The sequence below is a fragment of the Anser cygnoides genome, chromosome 5 (genome assembly GCF_040182565.1).
Source record: "Anser cygnoides isolate HZ-2024a breed goose chromosome 5, Taihu_goose_T2T_genome, whole genome shotgun sequence".
NCBI lineage: Eukaryota > Metazoa > Chordata > Aves > Anseriformes > Anatidae > Anser > Anser cygnoides.
The window spans coordinates 31,040,142-31,056,381 of record NC_089877.1 but is presented as its reverse complement, the minus strand read 5'-3'; the positions used below and the strand labels follow the sequence as shown (position 1 = coordinate 31,056,381).

The window sequence follows — 16,240 nt, the reverse complement described above, 5'->3', positions numbered from 1 at the left end:
CTTCTGAGCAGCCTTCGTGCCTAACCAAAGAGGAAGATGAAGCCTTCTGCCAGCATCACACTGCAGAGCACACATGAACCAGAGAGACTCTTCAGAGGCTTCAAGAATTGTCTACATGGGTGCTTTGTGCTAGACGCAGGTTCTTGGCTCCTGTCCCCAAACTTACTGATAACTCAGTGTTCCACATTTCAAACTATGGTAAAGATGCAACATACCTAGATGCTCTGTGGCTGCAGTTTTTGAGCACTACAACAAGTTTCCCTCAGAAGGTGTTTTGCTTTGAAAACACTGTGTTGTCATTGATGTTCTCCTCACTTTGTGCTGTCCCTCATTTACTGTGTACAACCTGAAGGTTGGTATATGAGTGGAAATCCTGTGTGCAAACAAAGATGTGGGAGCCAGAGCAGAGCTTGATAACCAGAGAAAGGTTTCCAGGTGTTTTTGTTTTCTCTTTTTATTAATTTGCTGCCATGCATTACACCGTGAATTCCAACCCAACTTTTCTTCATGAAAAAATGAATAAGTAACGGTGACCACATAAAAAAAATCGGAATTTAAATTTCTTTCTTAGGTGATCATTTATGCTGTAGACAGAGTACAGAATTGTTTTGACTTAGATTTTTTTTCCTCTTGACAACAAACCTTTACGTAACTGAAAGTACAATTACTATTGTAACTTCTAATTTTCTCTTCTAAACAGAATGCTGGTATTCTGTTCAGAAAAAAAAATCCCTTAATTACTTTGTTATTTTGAGGATAATTATCATGTGCTTAAATAGTGTGTAATTACAAGATGATTAAGGAAAGAATTAATCAAAATTCCAACGAGTTAATCAAAGATAGAGACCGATCCCTCAGCCACACCCTCAAGAAATAATATTCCTTAACTTTTTAGCATCTGATGCTGAAAATGCAAGTTCTTTCTAGTGATACAGACTGTCAGTACTGGTGTTCTGATGTTCTCTTCTTCATCAACCTTTCGATTTTACTGGTGACAATTACACGTACAAAATGGACGCAGGGGCTTTTAAGTACACTAGTCTAGAAACCCTGGACCATACCCATTTTGCTGCACTAATTAAAACACGCTAAAAACATTGAACTGTTTTCAGAAAGATGTGAAAAAATGTGGGTTTCAATTATATGTGGAAGGTGGGAAGAAAAGTATTACATTTGAGTAAGCTTCACGTAAGCGGCACCCAAATCTCCACACAGTTAGGAGCACAAGCTGCAGAGCAGAGAACAGACGTACAACTGAGCTGCCTGGGGAATGGTATAAATGAGAAAACCAAGTACAGTCTGCTGTAAATACCACCTTTATAAAAGTACTTTTAAGTAATAGGGTTTATAAACTCTAAAATGTTTAAGCACAGAGTTACACAGACAGACGACAGGGTTTTGTTTTTTCCATTTATTCGAAACAAAAATACTATACCAAAGTAGAAGCAGAATGTGCAAGTGAATCGCTCAACCTCACATAGACAACTCAGGCTCAGGAACTCCTGACCAACATTTCTACACACTGCTTAGTTGCAGTAAAGACAGTGGCAGAGAAGTTATATCCTCACAGAGTCCCCCTCGCTACCCAGCCCCAGATACTGGTGCAGTTCTGCTCCAGGACTACTCACTTCACTTGGGCCTCAGCTTGCATGAAGATGAATTCCCACTTCCTTGCAAATGCTCTCTGAAGTCTTGCTAAGTTTTCCTGACAAAAGATGAAAATAGTAGAGAACAATTAATTCTGGTAATTATAGCAATTGCTTGAGAGCATAGTTAGCATGTTGGGAGTTTATTTTGTTCTTTTATTTTTTTTTTTTAAGCTGGAAAATTCAAGACATGGAAGTCAGCACTGGTTTCAGGTGAATTATCCCATAGGTAAAGCAAGGTTTTGACACATCTTTTCAGTCTGCAGCCAAGAGAACCCTGTCAGGAGAAGTAATAGAGTGTGATGAAGACAGCCTGAGCTCTATTAGTAAAATAATGATGGACCTGTTCCCAAAAGATAGTACTGAGAAGATTTGCAAAGCTGACAACTTTCATTTCTGAGAGCAGATGGCTGCCACCTGCACATTTACTTCTCTTCCCACTTTCCCTTCCTCCCCCCTCTGCTCTCTTCTCTTCAGGCTTTTGCTAAGGTGCAAAGCCCGAGCATCCCTCGCTCTGCTCAGCCCTGGTCACTGCTGAGAGCGCTGCGCAGCTGCACAGCACTCAAGTCCGGGAATTGCCAGGATGATTCACAAAAGGAAATAGCTTGTTTGTCTCCACAATGAAAATAGCTAACTGTAGGGACCAGATCCAGATGCAGCCTTTCTCTGCGTCTGAAGTAAGAGCTCTGGTCTAGATCCATTACGGAGAGCATCATGACCTGCACATTTGGAGATGGATGTGACATTCTCACAGCTCAAGGTCAAACTCGGGACATGGCCAGAACTTCAGGCACGAATGGCACCCCAAAATCACATATCCACAACTGCTTGGAGAAAGAGGCCTATGAGACCATTAACCCAACTCTCTTAACCATTACAGCTGGTTCAACTGTTCCAAATTTTCCTTGAAAATGAACGCTATTAGTTCTGCTGCTGTTCTTGCTACGTCTATTCTCTTTAGTTCAAGAAAATGTTTAAGCACAAGCATTTCAATGCTAGGAGAACTCTCCCAAATTTCACTTTGAACTGTCATATAACACATAGCTTGACTCAGTTACCATCAAGTCCGCTCAAGAGTTTCAGTCTTATACATGGAGGAAAACAGTTAAGCAGATGTTTTACAGCTGCGCTGAGCTGCGATGATTTCCTTTACTGTGAACTACTTGTAATATCTGCAAAAACAATTTTTGTGGGTTTGATTTTTTTAATATTTTAAATCATGTTCACATGTGCCCTCTGGAGTAAACATGCTGAAGCCAATGAAACGTCACCAAGTGAAGCATTATTTGAATCATGCTTATGTTTGGCCAATTATAAACTAAGCTAAATGCAATCATGCAAGCTTAATCATATAATGAAGAACCCTGCTTTAGCACTATAAACTGGGGGTAGGTGCCTATGAGTGGTTCAAGCAGAACCTCAACCGAGATGCTGTCCCGAGATGCTTTTTAGTGATTCTTTTTGGAAATGCCAGGTCAGTGCTGATGTCTGCAGAGAAGCATCCTATGCTAAATCACCAAAAAAAAAAATCATATTAAACATACGGAATTCCTTCCCATTCCCGTATGCCTGTTTCTCTCACTTGTGTTCAGCTTACATCTCCATTGCTGGGTCTGCTTCAGCTCCCATAATGACTAGGAAGAGTTGGTGCTGTACTTATCTGATCGTCTTTAATTAAGAGAGCAAACTTTGAATGCAGAAGTGATCTCTAATCGTGCAATGCAATATTCACAAGAAAAATGAGAGACTGCCAAGATCTAATTATTTGCCATCACTGGTGCATTGCTACTCTCAGAAGACAATGATGTGCAAAAGTACTTAGTCATAGCCTCACTGCATGTGTGTGGGAGTGTGTGTTGCTGAACAGCCTTTTTTTGCTTTATGATAGATCTTTAGAGTACTTACAAGTTAATTGGTTGGCTGTGAGCAATTTTAATGGTTTTAATAATGAAATCAACAATATGCAGAAGGAAAAATTCAGCAAAATGAGGTATAAATGCATATGGACTATTATATTCCTTCCTTTATGTCTGTGCTTTGAGATAAGAACTCATGGGAAGTCTGGATACATTAGACAAGTGCCAATTTTTGCATGCTCTTCACTGGAAGGACCAAATGGTATATATGCATATCTGTATGTACAGAAGACCCAAAATTGTAGAAGGCATGAAAGAAATAAAAAGTTTATTCTAGGAAAAAAAAACTTGCAACATATGCAATACAAATGTGTTCATCATAATAAACCTGAACACACGAGTCCACTAGAACCAGTTTTGTACACAAACTCTCCACTGAAAAACCCCACACTGGAAATTCACCTGTTACACTGTTGAAATAGAAAGCAAGAAAAAGGTTGTATGATAGAAAGAAAATTCAGCTGGTCAGCGCTACACTGCCAGAATGCAAAGAAACCCATTCCAACCCTACCCCTGCTGCCTCCATTTTCCTATTCCTATAGACCCAAACCCTGCACTATCTGAAGCTGAATTTGGGGATATTTTTTTGGATAATAACTTCATAACAGAAAACATTCCCTGAATAAGCCTGGTTCGTTATTCTTACATAGTGTACTGAAAACACAGTCCAAGCTTACTATCTGAAGACTTTCCCTTTAAGGTCTGTAGCTGTATGCTACGGGTCATTAGCAGCTTAATTACTTAGTAATGCACCCGAAAATCCACCATTTCGTGTGTTGGTATCTGCTATATAAAACAGGACCTGTTAACTGGAAACAAAAGACCTATGTGAGCTTTTGTGTTATTTGCTGCAGTCTTGGAGGGCTGGCTACAATAGCAGATGCTTTAACTGGAGATGCTGCGAAGCCAGTGACATTCCCCATTCACACGCCTGATGTTGACTCCAGATCAACCTTCACACAATTCTGACAACTCAAAAAAAAAAAAAAAAAAGACACAGGAAAGGCTGACCCCAAAGCATAAAATTGCACCGTTCAGTTGGCAAACAAAGCCCTCCCCCTGTACCCCCACACTTCAAAGTCTAGCAGCAGTGTACCTACGGCTTCATAATCTGCCAGCTCCAGCCTGGCTTTGTTCTGCATGGTCCGTTTGCAAAGATAGATGGCTAAAGGGAGAAACAGAACGGAAAACAATTACAGACAGATTATAAGTACAAGTTCTTAAAAAAATAAAATAATAATAACATTGGTCCATTATTGTTCCTTCTCATCAGAAGGCAACACGAACCAAGGAGTGAGAGGGCTAAATACGCAGCTGACATTATATGCTAGCTATCTCAGAGGCCTTAAACATCTGGGATATCTCATTTAAAAGTGCTGAGAGTAGATGCCAGGACCTAATGAGACATCTGAGAAAGGCACAATTACTTCTGGGGCTGGTAAAAGATTTAGCATTAGCAAGCTGCTCCTTTCAGCACTTTAGAAATATGCCTGCCAAAGTGAGCAGCCTTGCATACCTCTGCGTTTCTTTTCCCCTAAAAATAAATAAATAATAATAACAAAAAAAAATCAGGATATTGAAATGAAAAAAGAAATATGGGCTAGATCTTAAAGGTACCATGTGACATTCTTGCATCTGCTCCATCCACATATCATATAAATTTCAAACTGTTAAGACAAGCCTTCTCCCTTTTCACCATAAGCAGACACTGCCAAAACCGATGTGGTTTGGGATCCCGAGGGTCAAGAGGAGCCCGGTGCACGATACCGAACCAGTCCCAGGCTGCCTCCTGGACAGCCTCAGCTGGATGGCCAGCTCAGCTCCATTCCGTTATGGGCTGAAACAAGGTCCCTAGCACACTGTGAGTACACGGTCAGATCTGAACTGTATAATAGAGGTTCAGTGCTCTCATTACGGGATGGATCTGGATGTGAACTGTACAGCTTCCTTGTGTTTTGCCCCTCTCTCTCATATTGCTGGGGCAGGTACAAATCATACAGTGTACCAAATTGTGAGGTGTACCAAACTGGACTGGGGCAGAATGCAAAGCATCCTCTACAGAAAACAACAATAAATCTTTTTCAGAAAATTTCAGCTTTGAAAACCATGGAGTTTTGATTTGCTGATAAAAGCAATTTTCTGACACTTCCATGTATGTTTTTCATTGGATAGCACCTCCTCTATTTAAAATATGAGAAAAATGGTGCTTTGGTGTAATTCTGCTCTATGCTATTCCTATAATTTTAACATTCATATAATGAGCCTACATTATGCATGGTAACCAGAAGGGATCAGGTCACGTATATTTATTTTCATACTTCTCAAGAACAACTTCACTTGTAAGCCATTTACACCACCAAATAAATTGAGAGCCAGTTAACTCGCAGTACTTCTTCATGCAAGGCAGTGACCTGCCATTAGCAAGTTCATTCTTGTCCCGTAAGCAGATCCATGCAAATAAAAAAGTAGGAAGAGCTGCTGGGATTTCAGTTTTATTTGGGCCTACTGCTAGTTTGGGATTATTTCCTGGGAAGACTCCATCTGCACAGACCCCTGATATGCAAAGGCTGATTATAAGCATATGTGAGAGATTTGTGGGATAGATGAAAATCTGTCACTACAGGGCTCAGACAGCAGTTGCAGCTTGTCCAGCTGTGGATCAGCTCATACAGGGCTTGATTTTGAGGAGTATTGTTCCATTCAATGCCTTTGCAGCACAATAACCAGACTGTGAAACCCAGTTTCTTATCAGACACTACGGGAAAAAACAGAACTTCCCTCTTAAGATTGTTATTCTGATATTTACAGAAAACGTATTTAGTACAGTTCAGACACATATATGGTGACTGCTTGTAAATTCTGGAAATTATTTTGCACATAATGAACGGCAACACGTTTTCTCCTAAGCAGTCGCCTCACTGGGATAAACACATAAGTCTGTATTAGCTTCCCTGCAGATGAAGACTGCAAATGAACTATCATATGACAGACACCATTGCAAGCTACTTCCCCACCCCAGCAAATGATTTCCAGAATCCATAATGATGAGTAATTATTGCCTGGGAAAGAAAAAAATGATTATTCAGGGAGGAGTTATAAACTGATCTTAGATTATGAGATATTTCAGAAGAGGCATTTCCAGAAGCTCCTGCTTTATGAGCACGCACATGGATTCTCTTCCTCTTCCAATGCCACACCAGGATGCACCAATTGATTTTATCATTTAGCTGTGAAAGAAGTGTAGTTCTGGAAGAGACAGCAATATTGCACGGAGACAGCTAAAGATAACAATACTGACATATTTTCTTTATGTATTATCACTGTCTGCAGGCATTCACATGTTTAATACCCCATGCTGCAGTTTATTAGCTCATAAACCATGCTCAGTCTTCTCTTTTTACCAGCTATCAGCTGGCAATCTTAAAAAAAATAGGAGGAATAAGTCTGATGTCATATATCACGGAAGCTTAACTATGGGTTGTCATCAGTTATATACTGGCTTATTGATCAGCCAGATGAGTGCCCAAATGAGGTAACTTTTTATTGATCAACATATCAAATTCAGCTACAGATCAAAGTATGTTCACCCACAAAAGCAATACTGATATTATTTAAGATTCCCGAGGAGCAATATTCTGCTTGCCATAAATCTTGCTGAAACGAACAGAGCTATGGGAGAATGAAGGCAACAGTACGTAATATCCCGGCCCCACTGAACTCATAGGCTAAAGGACAATTTTTTTTCCCCAGTCTCAAACTTTGTGTACCAACTTTCTGCAATGAAATAATTATAGCCTCACCATAATCTGTGTTTTCTGGTTCCCAGCAGTTTGAAGGCCAAAAGTACGGTGCCTAAGAAACAACATATGCATTTTCATAATTTAAGAGATGAAAAACAAATCAGATGCAGAAAAACATTTTGAGTACAAACCGAAGAATCACAAAGTCTATGGCCCAGTCTCTGCTCTCAGGGGAAACACTGCTACAGGTCTGCGTAAAAGTGAGGATGCTTTTCCAGAAAGGTATCATCACTAACATTCCTCACTGAAGGTAGAGGCACTGTAACACTGATGGAGGATGTCCACCCTGATGACATTTTAGACAGTCTTGCCATCTCATCTGAATATGGACCTCTTACCCTCTTATCCCCAGAACCTCCTCTTTCCCCAGAAATTCACAGTCACCCTGAACCTTTTTCTTTTCTTTTTGTTAGGACCATGAGAAAAAAAACAACATTGTGGCCTTTTATACATGCCACACACCAGTTGCTTTTTTTGGAACAGCTACCGGTGTGGTTGGCAGCCAACAAAACAATTCACTTTTAAAATAAATCAGATGGCAGAACTCAAAACTTTTCTGATTACAGTTGTTTTGAAAGCAGAAATCCTGCTGAGCTTACTGGTTTTGTTTTCTGTCCAGGTCTCCATATTGCAGTTGCTACAATTAATTACAAGATATTACTACATGTAGCTGTATTTCAATTTTGACACAAATGAAAAATAATGTGACCACACAAATTACAGAACAGTGTTTTGCATTACTGATGCCATTCCACAAAAGAGCACAGGACATTACATGTATATAATGACAATTCCTTGCACCAAGGCACAGTGAGAAAACACAGAGGGATCCAGCAGCAATACACGGTTCAATGTTCCTCACTGATATATATTCCCTGAACTTCACAACATGATGACTGTTAAAGGATGGACTGATGTTGATGTAGAAAGCAGCAACAGTGGAATGATGGAAAAGAAAAATGATTTTATCAGGTTATTTCTGCAGAAAGCTGCTGAGGAGAACTGTTGCGGGAAACGACAACAGGCAAGCAGTAAGCAAAATTGCACGAAAAGATAAGGGAAGAAAAAAGAAAAGTCAATAAGCAGTCGAGACTACTTGATGATGTTGTTTAGAGGGGCTTAAAATAAGAAAAAGAAATTAAATGATACTCTGCTTTTGAAATCTGGCTTTTGAGAGCTGCATGGGACAGCTTGATAATTTAACTTCCTATGGCATCTCTCTTAAAATGGACAAAAATACAACTAAATAGGCAATCAGCAGTGCCCCTGCTTCTGCCAAGTCTTGCATGATAGGAGGAGTAGGACTTTGTGAAAAGCAAGGGGCTGTCATGAAAAATCTTAGCCTGAGTGACACCAGGTAACCAGAAGGTGCGGAGAGATAAGGGGAGGTCTGTGATTTCCTGTGGGTTTTTTTTGTTTGTTTTTCCCCATGCTGTTGGTCTTATATGATAACAAAACCACGTTAGTAGTAGGTCTGAGAGCCTGAGCAGCAGATGAAAAGATGAGAACAGGATTTTCAAATAAAAGCTAAAAAACAACAAACAAATAAACAAAAACAACAACAAAAAAGAAACAAAAAGGAAGAATGGTAGAGTGAATAGAAGAAATGTCACAAGAAAGATAAGGAAGCTGACAGAGATCATGCAACAGAAAAACACACATTCAACCTGCAAGATTAGACAGCAGGTTTGAACTTACAGCTTCTTTTAAAGTTAACCAATTTGTCTAAAATAAGTTGTTGCAGCACAAGCGTTCAGTTATCGAGGAACTTGACAGCAGCAGATTTTGGAAAGGGCATTGAACTCAAGCACAGGATGCTTTAAAAACTGGAGGCATCCAATCTGGGGGCACAGACACTAGGGGATAGAGGTGTCTCAGCTAAGGTGACTGACAAGGTCACACGTCCTCTGTAAAAGAGCTAAAGCCTGAAGTTTGCCCCCTCCCACCTCAATCTGTAACCAGGAGAGGATAAAAATCTGAATTTTCTGCTGTACTAGAGCTCAAATGTCCAACTCTAAAGTTTGCCCTTGCCCACTTTGGCCAGAAGGGTGGCTACTCAATTCTGCAGTAGCCAGCAGACAGCAGAAAGGGCCACAAGGAAGGCTGAGGGCTCACCAACCTGAAAACGATAGAACGTCCCATCATCTTTCAGGGTAAGGACGTGGTCTGAGATTGGAAAGACGTAACCCTGTGCAGCAATAAGACTTCCCAAGTGTATTGCTTCCCCTGCGGATGAGAAGGAAAAGAGAGAAAAGAGCAGGTATACCTCAGGAAGATGTACAATGTGAAATCCTCTGCTTTCAGCAGCGGGTCTGGTGATGACTTGCATATGACCTCATGCTCACAAGCCACGTTGTACCCATGCTGCATCCTCACACCTTCCAGTGGAATCACGCAAAGCAGGAGAGCAGAAAGCAGCCTTACAATACAGATGAAACATTACTCAAACGTTTAACCTGCTGTTCTTGTGTTTACAAAATGTCACGCACCAATTCAGCTCTAGAATCTGAATTTCACTTCAAAGCAGATTATCCACCACAGGTGACAGCTGACAAGAAGCCTGCTCCATCAGTGAACCCCACTTGCTTCTACCAAATTAGAGGAACATCTGCAGCACCAGAACATTATTCAGCATCTTTGTTCATAAAGAGAAATCTTAATGCTGCAGCACTGCCATTTGTTAGAAGTAACGGTGCTGAGGCAAGAGGTGCTAGCATATGCTAGCACTGCCAAGGCAACCCTCACCACCGCAGAGCTACCTCTGCACAGATTTGCAACTGACGTCAACTGTCAAAAGCTGCACCTACTTTCTCAGAGTTGCAAAATACACATCAGATGATCATGTGTGCCCAGGCAGATAATAAATCTATTGTCGGCAGCTGAAGTGCAGGTTTGGGATTTGACTGGACTCACGAGAAGGGATGTATGGAGAGGGTTGCTCCATGTGAGACAACACTGCCTCCATTTCAGGTTTTACATGGTGACAACAGAAACAGACTGCAAGATAAATTGTTGATTTTTAGTCTTTCCAGGAAAGAAAAAGAAACTTCTGGACCTGCAGAAATCATTTCTTCCTTTTTCCAATAGTTCTCAGCTGTGCCAAAGTGATTTTGTTTTCTCTGACGTGTGAACTATTTGGACTACACCCATGCACTGATCACAGTTTATGGCTCATTATCCATTTATCTATCTGACACAATAAATCAGCAGCCACCATCTGATCCCGTGCTAGTGCCCATGTCATCCTTGACCAGCATGCCCCGTCAGTCATGGCTACCTTTCTTCACACCACGGAATCCTGTCAGTGTTTACCTGGTTAACCACACACGTCTACCAACTTCCTTTCTAGGTCTGGGAACAGCCTTAGAATAGATCAGACTTTCTTAGCTAGCAGCAGTTTCACAGACAGGCTAGGACTCCTATGAAGTGCTTTCTCTGTGTTGTAGTGCAAGGTATTAGACTTAATTAAGTTGTTGATTCTTATCTGTTTTCCTCCTCCTTTTCTTCAAATGCTTAAATCCATCTTGTTGGTCTAGTATATACACTCTGCAGCAAAATAGTACCTACTGTCTTACGGCGCACACACAATACAGATTAAGGGTCCGTTTGTCCCCAGCTATAGTCACCTTACCTGGATCCTCAATGCTGAGGTTCTTCATAAGCCACTGTACAATATCAGCACCTGCAAAAACAAAACAAAAAGGAAAAATGAAAAGAAAGCACTGAACACCAAGACCAAAAGGTTTCTGAGCCCAAGAGAGAGATAACATTGAGATGAGATACAAAAGAACTGACATGAATTTTTTCCATTTTCCTTTTTAGCTCTACTGAGATTTCAAAATGTCCTTCCAGTGCCACACTGTAATTATATATTTATTGATAGGTACTAAGCCCAAGTACTCCCCTGTGCAATAGCAGACTTGCTATACCTTAAGTCAAATATTACTTTAATGGTTCCATGTAACCTCTTCTCTCCCAGTAGCTTCTCTGTCACCTCAGCATACAGGGAACTGTTTCTGAGAGCACTACCTAGCAAGGGGACAAAGGCGCAGTTACTGGCACCTTGCACCTTTAACGTCAGGGGCAATCATCTGTAAGCATAGAACTGAATTATCAGTTGAAAAAAAAAAAAAAACACACAGTGAAAAGTCTAGCACTTGTCAAAGACAAGCAACATCTTGTAGAAGAAAGTGGGACTAAGCGTGCCTGAAACCAAGCCACTGCTGAGTTGGCACTTGCTAGTGATCCCACCAACAGTATGGTGGCCAGGAGCAGAGGAAAGGGTCTTTAAGTTCTATCAGGTAATTTTTTTTTTCCCCAATTTATTTATTTATTTATTTATTTTGAGTTTTCAGGGGTCATCAGCTAGTAACAAAACTTGTTACAATCTTATAAACAGTGGTTATATGAACAGTCAGTGCTTAGCACACTGAGCATGGATAAAAAATATTTATATGGTCATGTGGACACAGAGCACATACAAGTGTCGGACTGATCTTAGAGCTGCTTTCCACAGGTGGGAGCCACCTAGGAGCACTGTGTCGTGGCTGGGCTGGTGGTAAATCTCTCTTGGTGATGTCTTCTTCTTCTTCTGGCACTCAGGAACTCGGATGACCCGCAACCAGTCACACAGCAGAACCCCAACAAGAGAGCCCATTTGAACTAATTTACAGCCTCACAAACCTCAGGAGTCCTAGCTGACCACTGCTTTAGCTCATTTTCTCACACCCTGCATAAACAATAGATAGCCAAGAAATCAGCGATCCTTTCACTAAAGTAACATTACACAATTGAATAACAGAATGTGTTGGCTCTCACCCATAAACATCGTGCTTTAATGTCTGGTGCAATAAACCAGATTTTTAGTCAGCCCTGACTTGTCCATGGAGAATGTTCTATGAATTCAATACATGGGATGTTTTCTTGGTATTTTGCTGGCAGACAAGAGCATGTTGGGCAGGGGCTGAGCCAGCCGGAGATGAACCACCCCTGGCCCAGATGTGCTGTCTAGGGCTGAGCCCAGCCCATCCAGGTCACAGTGTCTGCCTCTGAAATATCACGTAGACATACTGTTACACAGGCTAAGCATCAAAGACTCAAGAAGAGTTGAGTAAAACTTTTACTGAGTAATAGATTTACTCAGGAAAAGAGTTCTGAGAGGGCCAAAACTACCTGCTAAATGAAAACTCATCCAGTGTACAGTGGTAGCTGAAAAATATATGGGGAAAATATTCAGAGTCAGTAACTGTTGTGTTGGACATGTTTATAAAATAGAAAATGTTATTAACAAACAAAGATTTTCCCTTTTGCCTTTTATAAAACAAAAATGGCCTAAAGATATAACAAACACAGGCTTACAAAAACATTTCAAGAAGACTCAAATTGAAGCACTTCTGTGTTGTCAGGAACCAAATAAAAACTCACAGGTTGCTGTCTTGGTTCAAGGTAAACCAGAATCTTTCTTGATTTTTCTGTTCATCTCCCAGAGTAAGAAGTCCACAATTTGTTCTGATTTTGGTCTCAGATCACAGGCTTGCAGTACTCTCTTAGTCATTTTATTCCCAAGTGACGTGACAGCTCAAATCTGAAAATCTCCTAGAGAAGTTCATTGTCTTGCTTAAGAGCAAGGGAGGCAAAGTGCCTTCTAACCAATTCCTTTCAAAATATACAGGAATACTTAATGCAGAATTAACTCTCCATAGTATGATCATGACTCCAGCTCTGCTTTTCTTTTGAGGAATTTTCATCAAACTAAAACACAATGCTGAAAGCAGATTTGCCAGCCTTTCTTCCCCATCTTGTTAAGATTTAAAAAAGAAAGGTTTAAAGTGGCAAACTGAAAACATCAGCTCAGCCAGAACTACTGCCATCAGTCACTCCAGCATATAGGCAACACTCGAGATCATGGATTTTAATTCCTCTCTGTTAAAAATATGAAGTCATTCCTGAATGTTGCCAAAAGCCTGGAAGATTTTATAGCTGTTCTCCTGTTGTCCTGAGGCAGACAGATTATCTTTCTGCTGAGTTTGCTGAACCATTATTTATCACCTGCCAAGACTGATTACTCCCCCTCGGGACAATGACAAGTCTTTCCTTCCTCTGTTAATTACTGTCATCATTAATAGCCATGTCACTAATTAATATTCAATCATAATGAAAACTCTTTGCTGACATCTCCCACAATACTTTCAACTTTTAGGGTTACCCTTACATTGGCTTTGCTTCTGCTTGTGGCTGTTCCTATCACCACAATCTGGTTTTGCCCATCTACAAACTCTGTTTATGTCCTTTCTCGTATTAGAAAATTCAGATCTAGCCTTTTAAGACACCGTGAAGATGTGAGTGAATCCTTTACAAGACCCTCCTCTATCAGATCAAGACACAGACTCCTTATCTGTAAGTTTTCCAGAAAATTTCTTCTTAATCTCTTCCATAGATTAGGCCCAACTGACAGTCCCCTTTTAATTCACCTTCCCTGAAAGATCTTCTCTGGCTGATTTTCAGATTCCACATTTCACAAGCACTTTCAGAGGACACCCAAGGGTAACCCTTGATCCTGACACATTTCCACTAAACCCTAACAGGGCATTTGAGATCTGGAAAAAATAGTTGGGTATGTTTTCATAATACAAGTGTTGCTGGATCTAGGTAGAGGAATGGCTCGCACGTCCTCTATACTCCTCTCTATATACCTTTGTTTTCTCTGAGTCAGTTTGCTCAGTTCAAGGATAGACAACAGCCTGAGAACATCTATTTCCTCCTCACCTATTATGAAATTTATCTCGTTGCTTTAGGGTTTTCTTTAAAGCTGAGGTAGATGAGGCTGCTTAATGCCAACACAATAGTTATATCCTCATGCTCAAACAGATTCACAATGACCATTTTTTTCCACCTACCTGGTTGAGAGACAGAGTAGCAGTTTTATATTGCTTGCTATTTTCTCCATTTTCTGTTCAGCCTCAGTGATCCCATAAGAGTAACCAGTGTTCTCAGAAGGCCATTGCCTGTCAACATGACAAACGACTGGCCAGCCAAAGAAAGACAAATTAGAAAAAAGTTCACACGGTGTGAGGCCATTGGCAAGATGCAGTTAATGAGGTGAGTCCCCACCACCTTCTGTACTCAACCTAAGTTGTTCCAGCTCTTCCAGAAAATCCAGGGTTTACTTGGAAAACATAGACCCATCCCTCCTCTACTCACTGTGTGAAACAGCAGAACACCTCCAGCGCTTTCTAAAGATCTGCTGCCTGGAGAGGAGAGAGTCTCTGGGCAAAGGGGCCAGGACCAACAGGGCCTGCTTGTCCTCCAACAGGTTGGGCACGTCCCTAACAAAGTACACACACACACACATGTTGTATATATAAGTTTAAAAAAAAATAAAAAAATGCCAGAGCGCTTCTAAAGCTTCAGCAAGCGTGTATCTTTGCATTTCTTTTGAGGCCCAACAGGACAACTGCATTTTTTGCTGAGTATCCTAAGGTGGCAGAGCTGGTAAGTTCTGCGGAGAGGAGCTCCACAGAGACCTGCCATGGATGGGATGTCGCACGTCACCCAGATGTGGCATGAGGACTGGGGTGCTTTGGGCCTCAGGATTGGCTCACAGCACACTGACAAACATTAACAATGAACAAAGTGGAGTCTTAAATAAAACAAACAGTCTGATCACGTTACAGACGAATTTGTCTCATATATACATGTACAGTAGCAAACATAAGATTTCAGGGTTATTTCCCGAGTTTTTTTTTTTTTTTGTCCAGTGCTAGTGTAACCCTGATGCTCTCTTGACATATTTTAAAGTTTTATTACTATTATTTTTAAAAAGGAATGTGGAAAAAAAAGTGAAATGTTCAGATCTTTCCTAGACATTATCTACTCACTCCATGACACGCTATGTGAGCAAACAAGCTGCGTGCCCGGCCTCTTTCATCAGTCATCTACAAAATCAAGGTTCAGACAGCATTTTGATGCAGGGGTGAAAATGTGTTCTCCTTCCTGTCACTTCGTTTTTGAAAACAGATGAACCCATTTTAGCACCAAATTTTCCAAACAATTTACTCCTGAACTCAGACCAATCTTAAAATATTTCTATCAGAAAAGTAAGCCTGAAAAAAAATCACAAGCAGTCAAAAAGATTTATAAGAATACCTACACGTGTGTCTGAGCAGCCACTCCAGCTGCTTTCTACTCTGCCAACCACAGCAATCACACCAATAAATGGAAAAAATGGTTTCTTCTTTTTTTTTTTTTTTTTTCCTCTCCACAACAGCACTGGGTCCTTGGTAAGTCTAGGAACAAAAGGCTAATTAATTGGGGTTTGTGAAAATAAATAAACGACACCCATGCTAAAAGCCAAAATGATTTTATACTGAGTTTCTCAAGGCCTTCAGCACTCCCTGCTACCATTTTTCCCCACACAAATCTCCCACTGACTTCCACAGTGATTTCATCTAGGTTGGAAGCCCAGAATCCTGCTCACAACAAAGATTTAATGCAAAGCTCCAGTTTTTACTGTACTGGATTAAAAAAAAAAAGGGGGGGGGGGGGGGGGAGAAAAATCTGGGTCTCTCCCTCCCTAGTATTGTGTTACAAATAATGGGGAAACACTTTACAGAACTTGCCTACGATACGCACATAAATAAATACCAATAACAGAGTAAAAAACCCAACACTCAGCAGCTGACTCAGAAAATGTGGTAATTGCACCACTCAGTGTCAGCAAGGAGCATCATCAAAGCTACAACAGCTTAGAGCTCCTACCTATAGAAATTTCCCTTTACATTAGGCTCACTTTAAAATTTGTTTGTGAATTATTAACAACCATTAGCAGCAGAACTATTACCCCTTTTTGACCACAGCAGCTGAAGGTTTTAAGGAGTCT

At 40.7% G+C, this 16,240-nt stretch overlaps 1 protein-coding gene across 11 annotated transcripts in view; it reads right to left on the bottom strand.

The window, feature by feature from the left end:
* RGS6 (regulator of G protein signaling 6) overlaps positions 1-16,240 on the bottom strand; it is a 265,022-nt gene that overhangs the window by 59,647 nt on the left and 189,135 nt on the right. For 5 of the 11 annotated variants that reach the window (XM_066998673.1, XM_066998675.1, XM_048064856.2 and 2 more), the window contains 6 exons: positions 15,512-15,647; positions 10,994-11,044; positions 9,482-9,588; positions 7,363-7,414; positions 4,663-4,727; positions 1,629-1,705 (listed from right to left, as the gene is read on the bottom strand). In XM_066998673.1, the coding sequence (XP_066854774.1) occupies positions 1,629-1,705; positions 4,663-4,727; positions 7,363-7,414; positions 9,482-9,588; positions 10,994-11,044; positions 15,512-15,647 (488 nt within the window). The remainder of the gene's footprint in view (positions 1-1,628; positions 1,706-4,662; positions 4,728-7,362; positions 7,415-9,481; positions 9,589-10,993; positions 11,045-15,511; positions 15,648-16,240) is intronic. The other 6 variants (XM_048064873.2, XM_013191396.3, XM_013191405.3 and 3 more) reach the window with 2 other exon arrangements.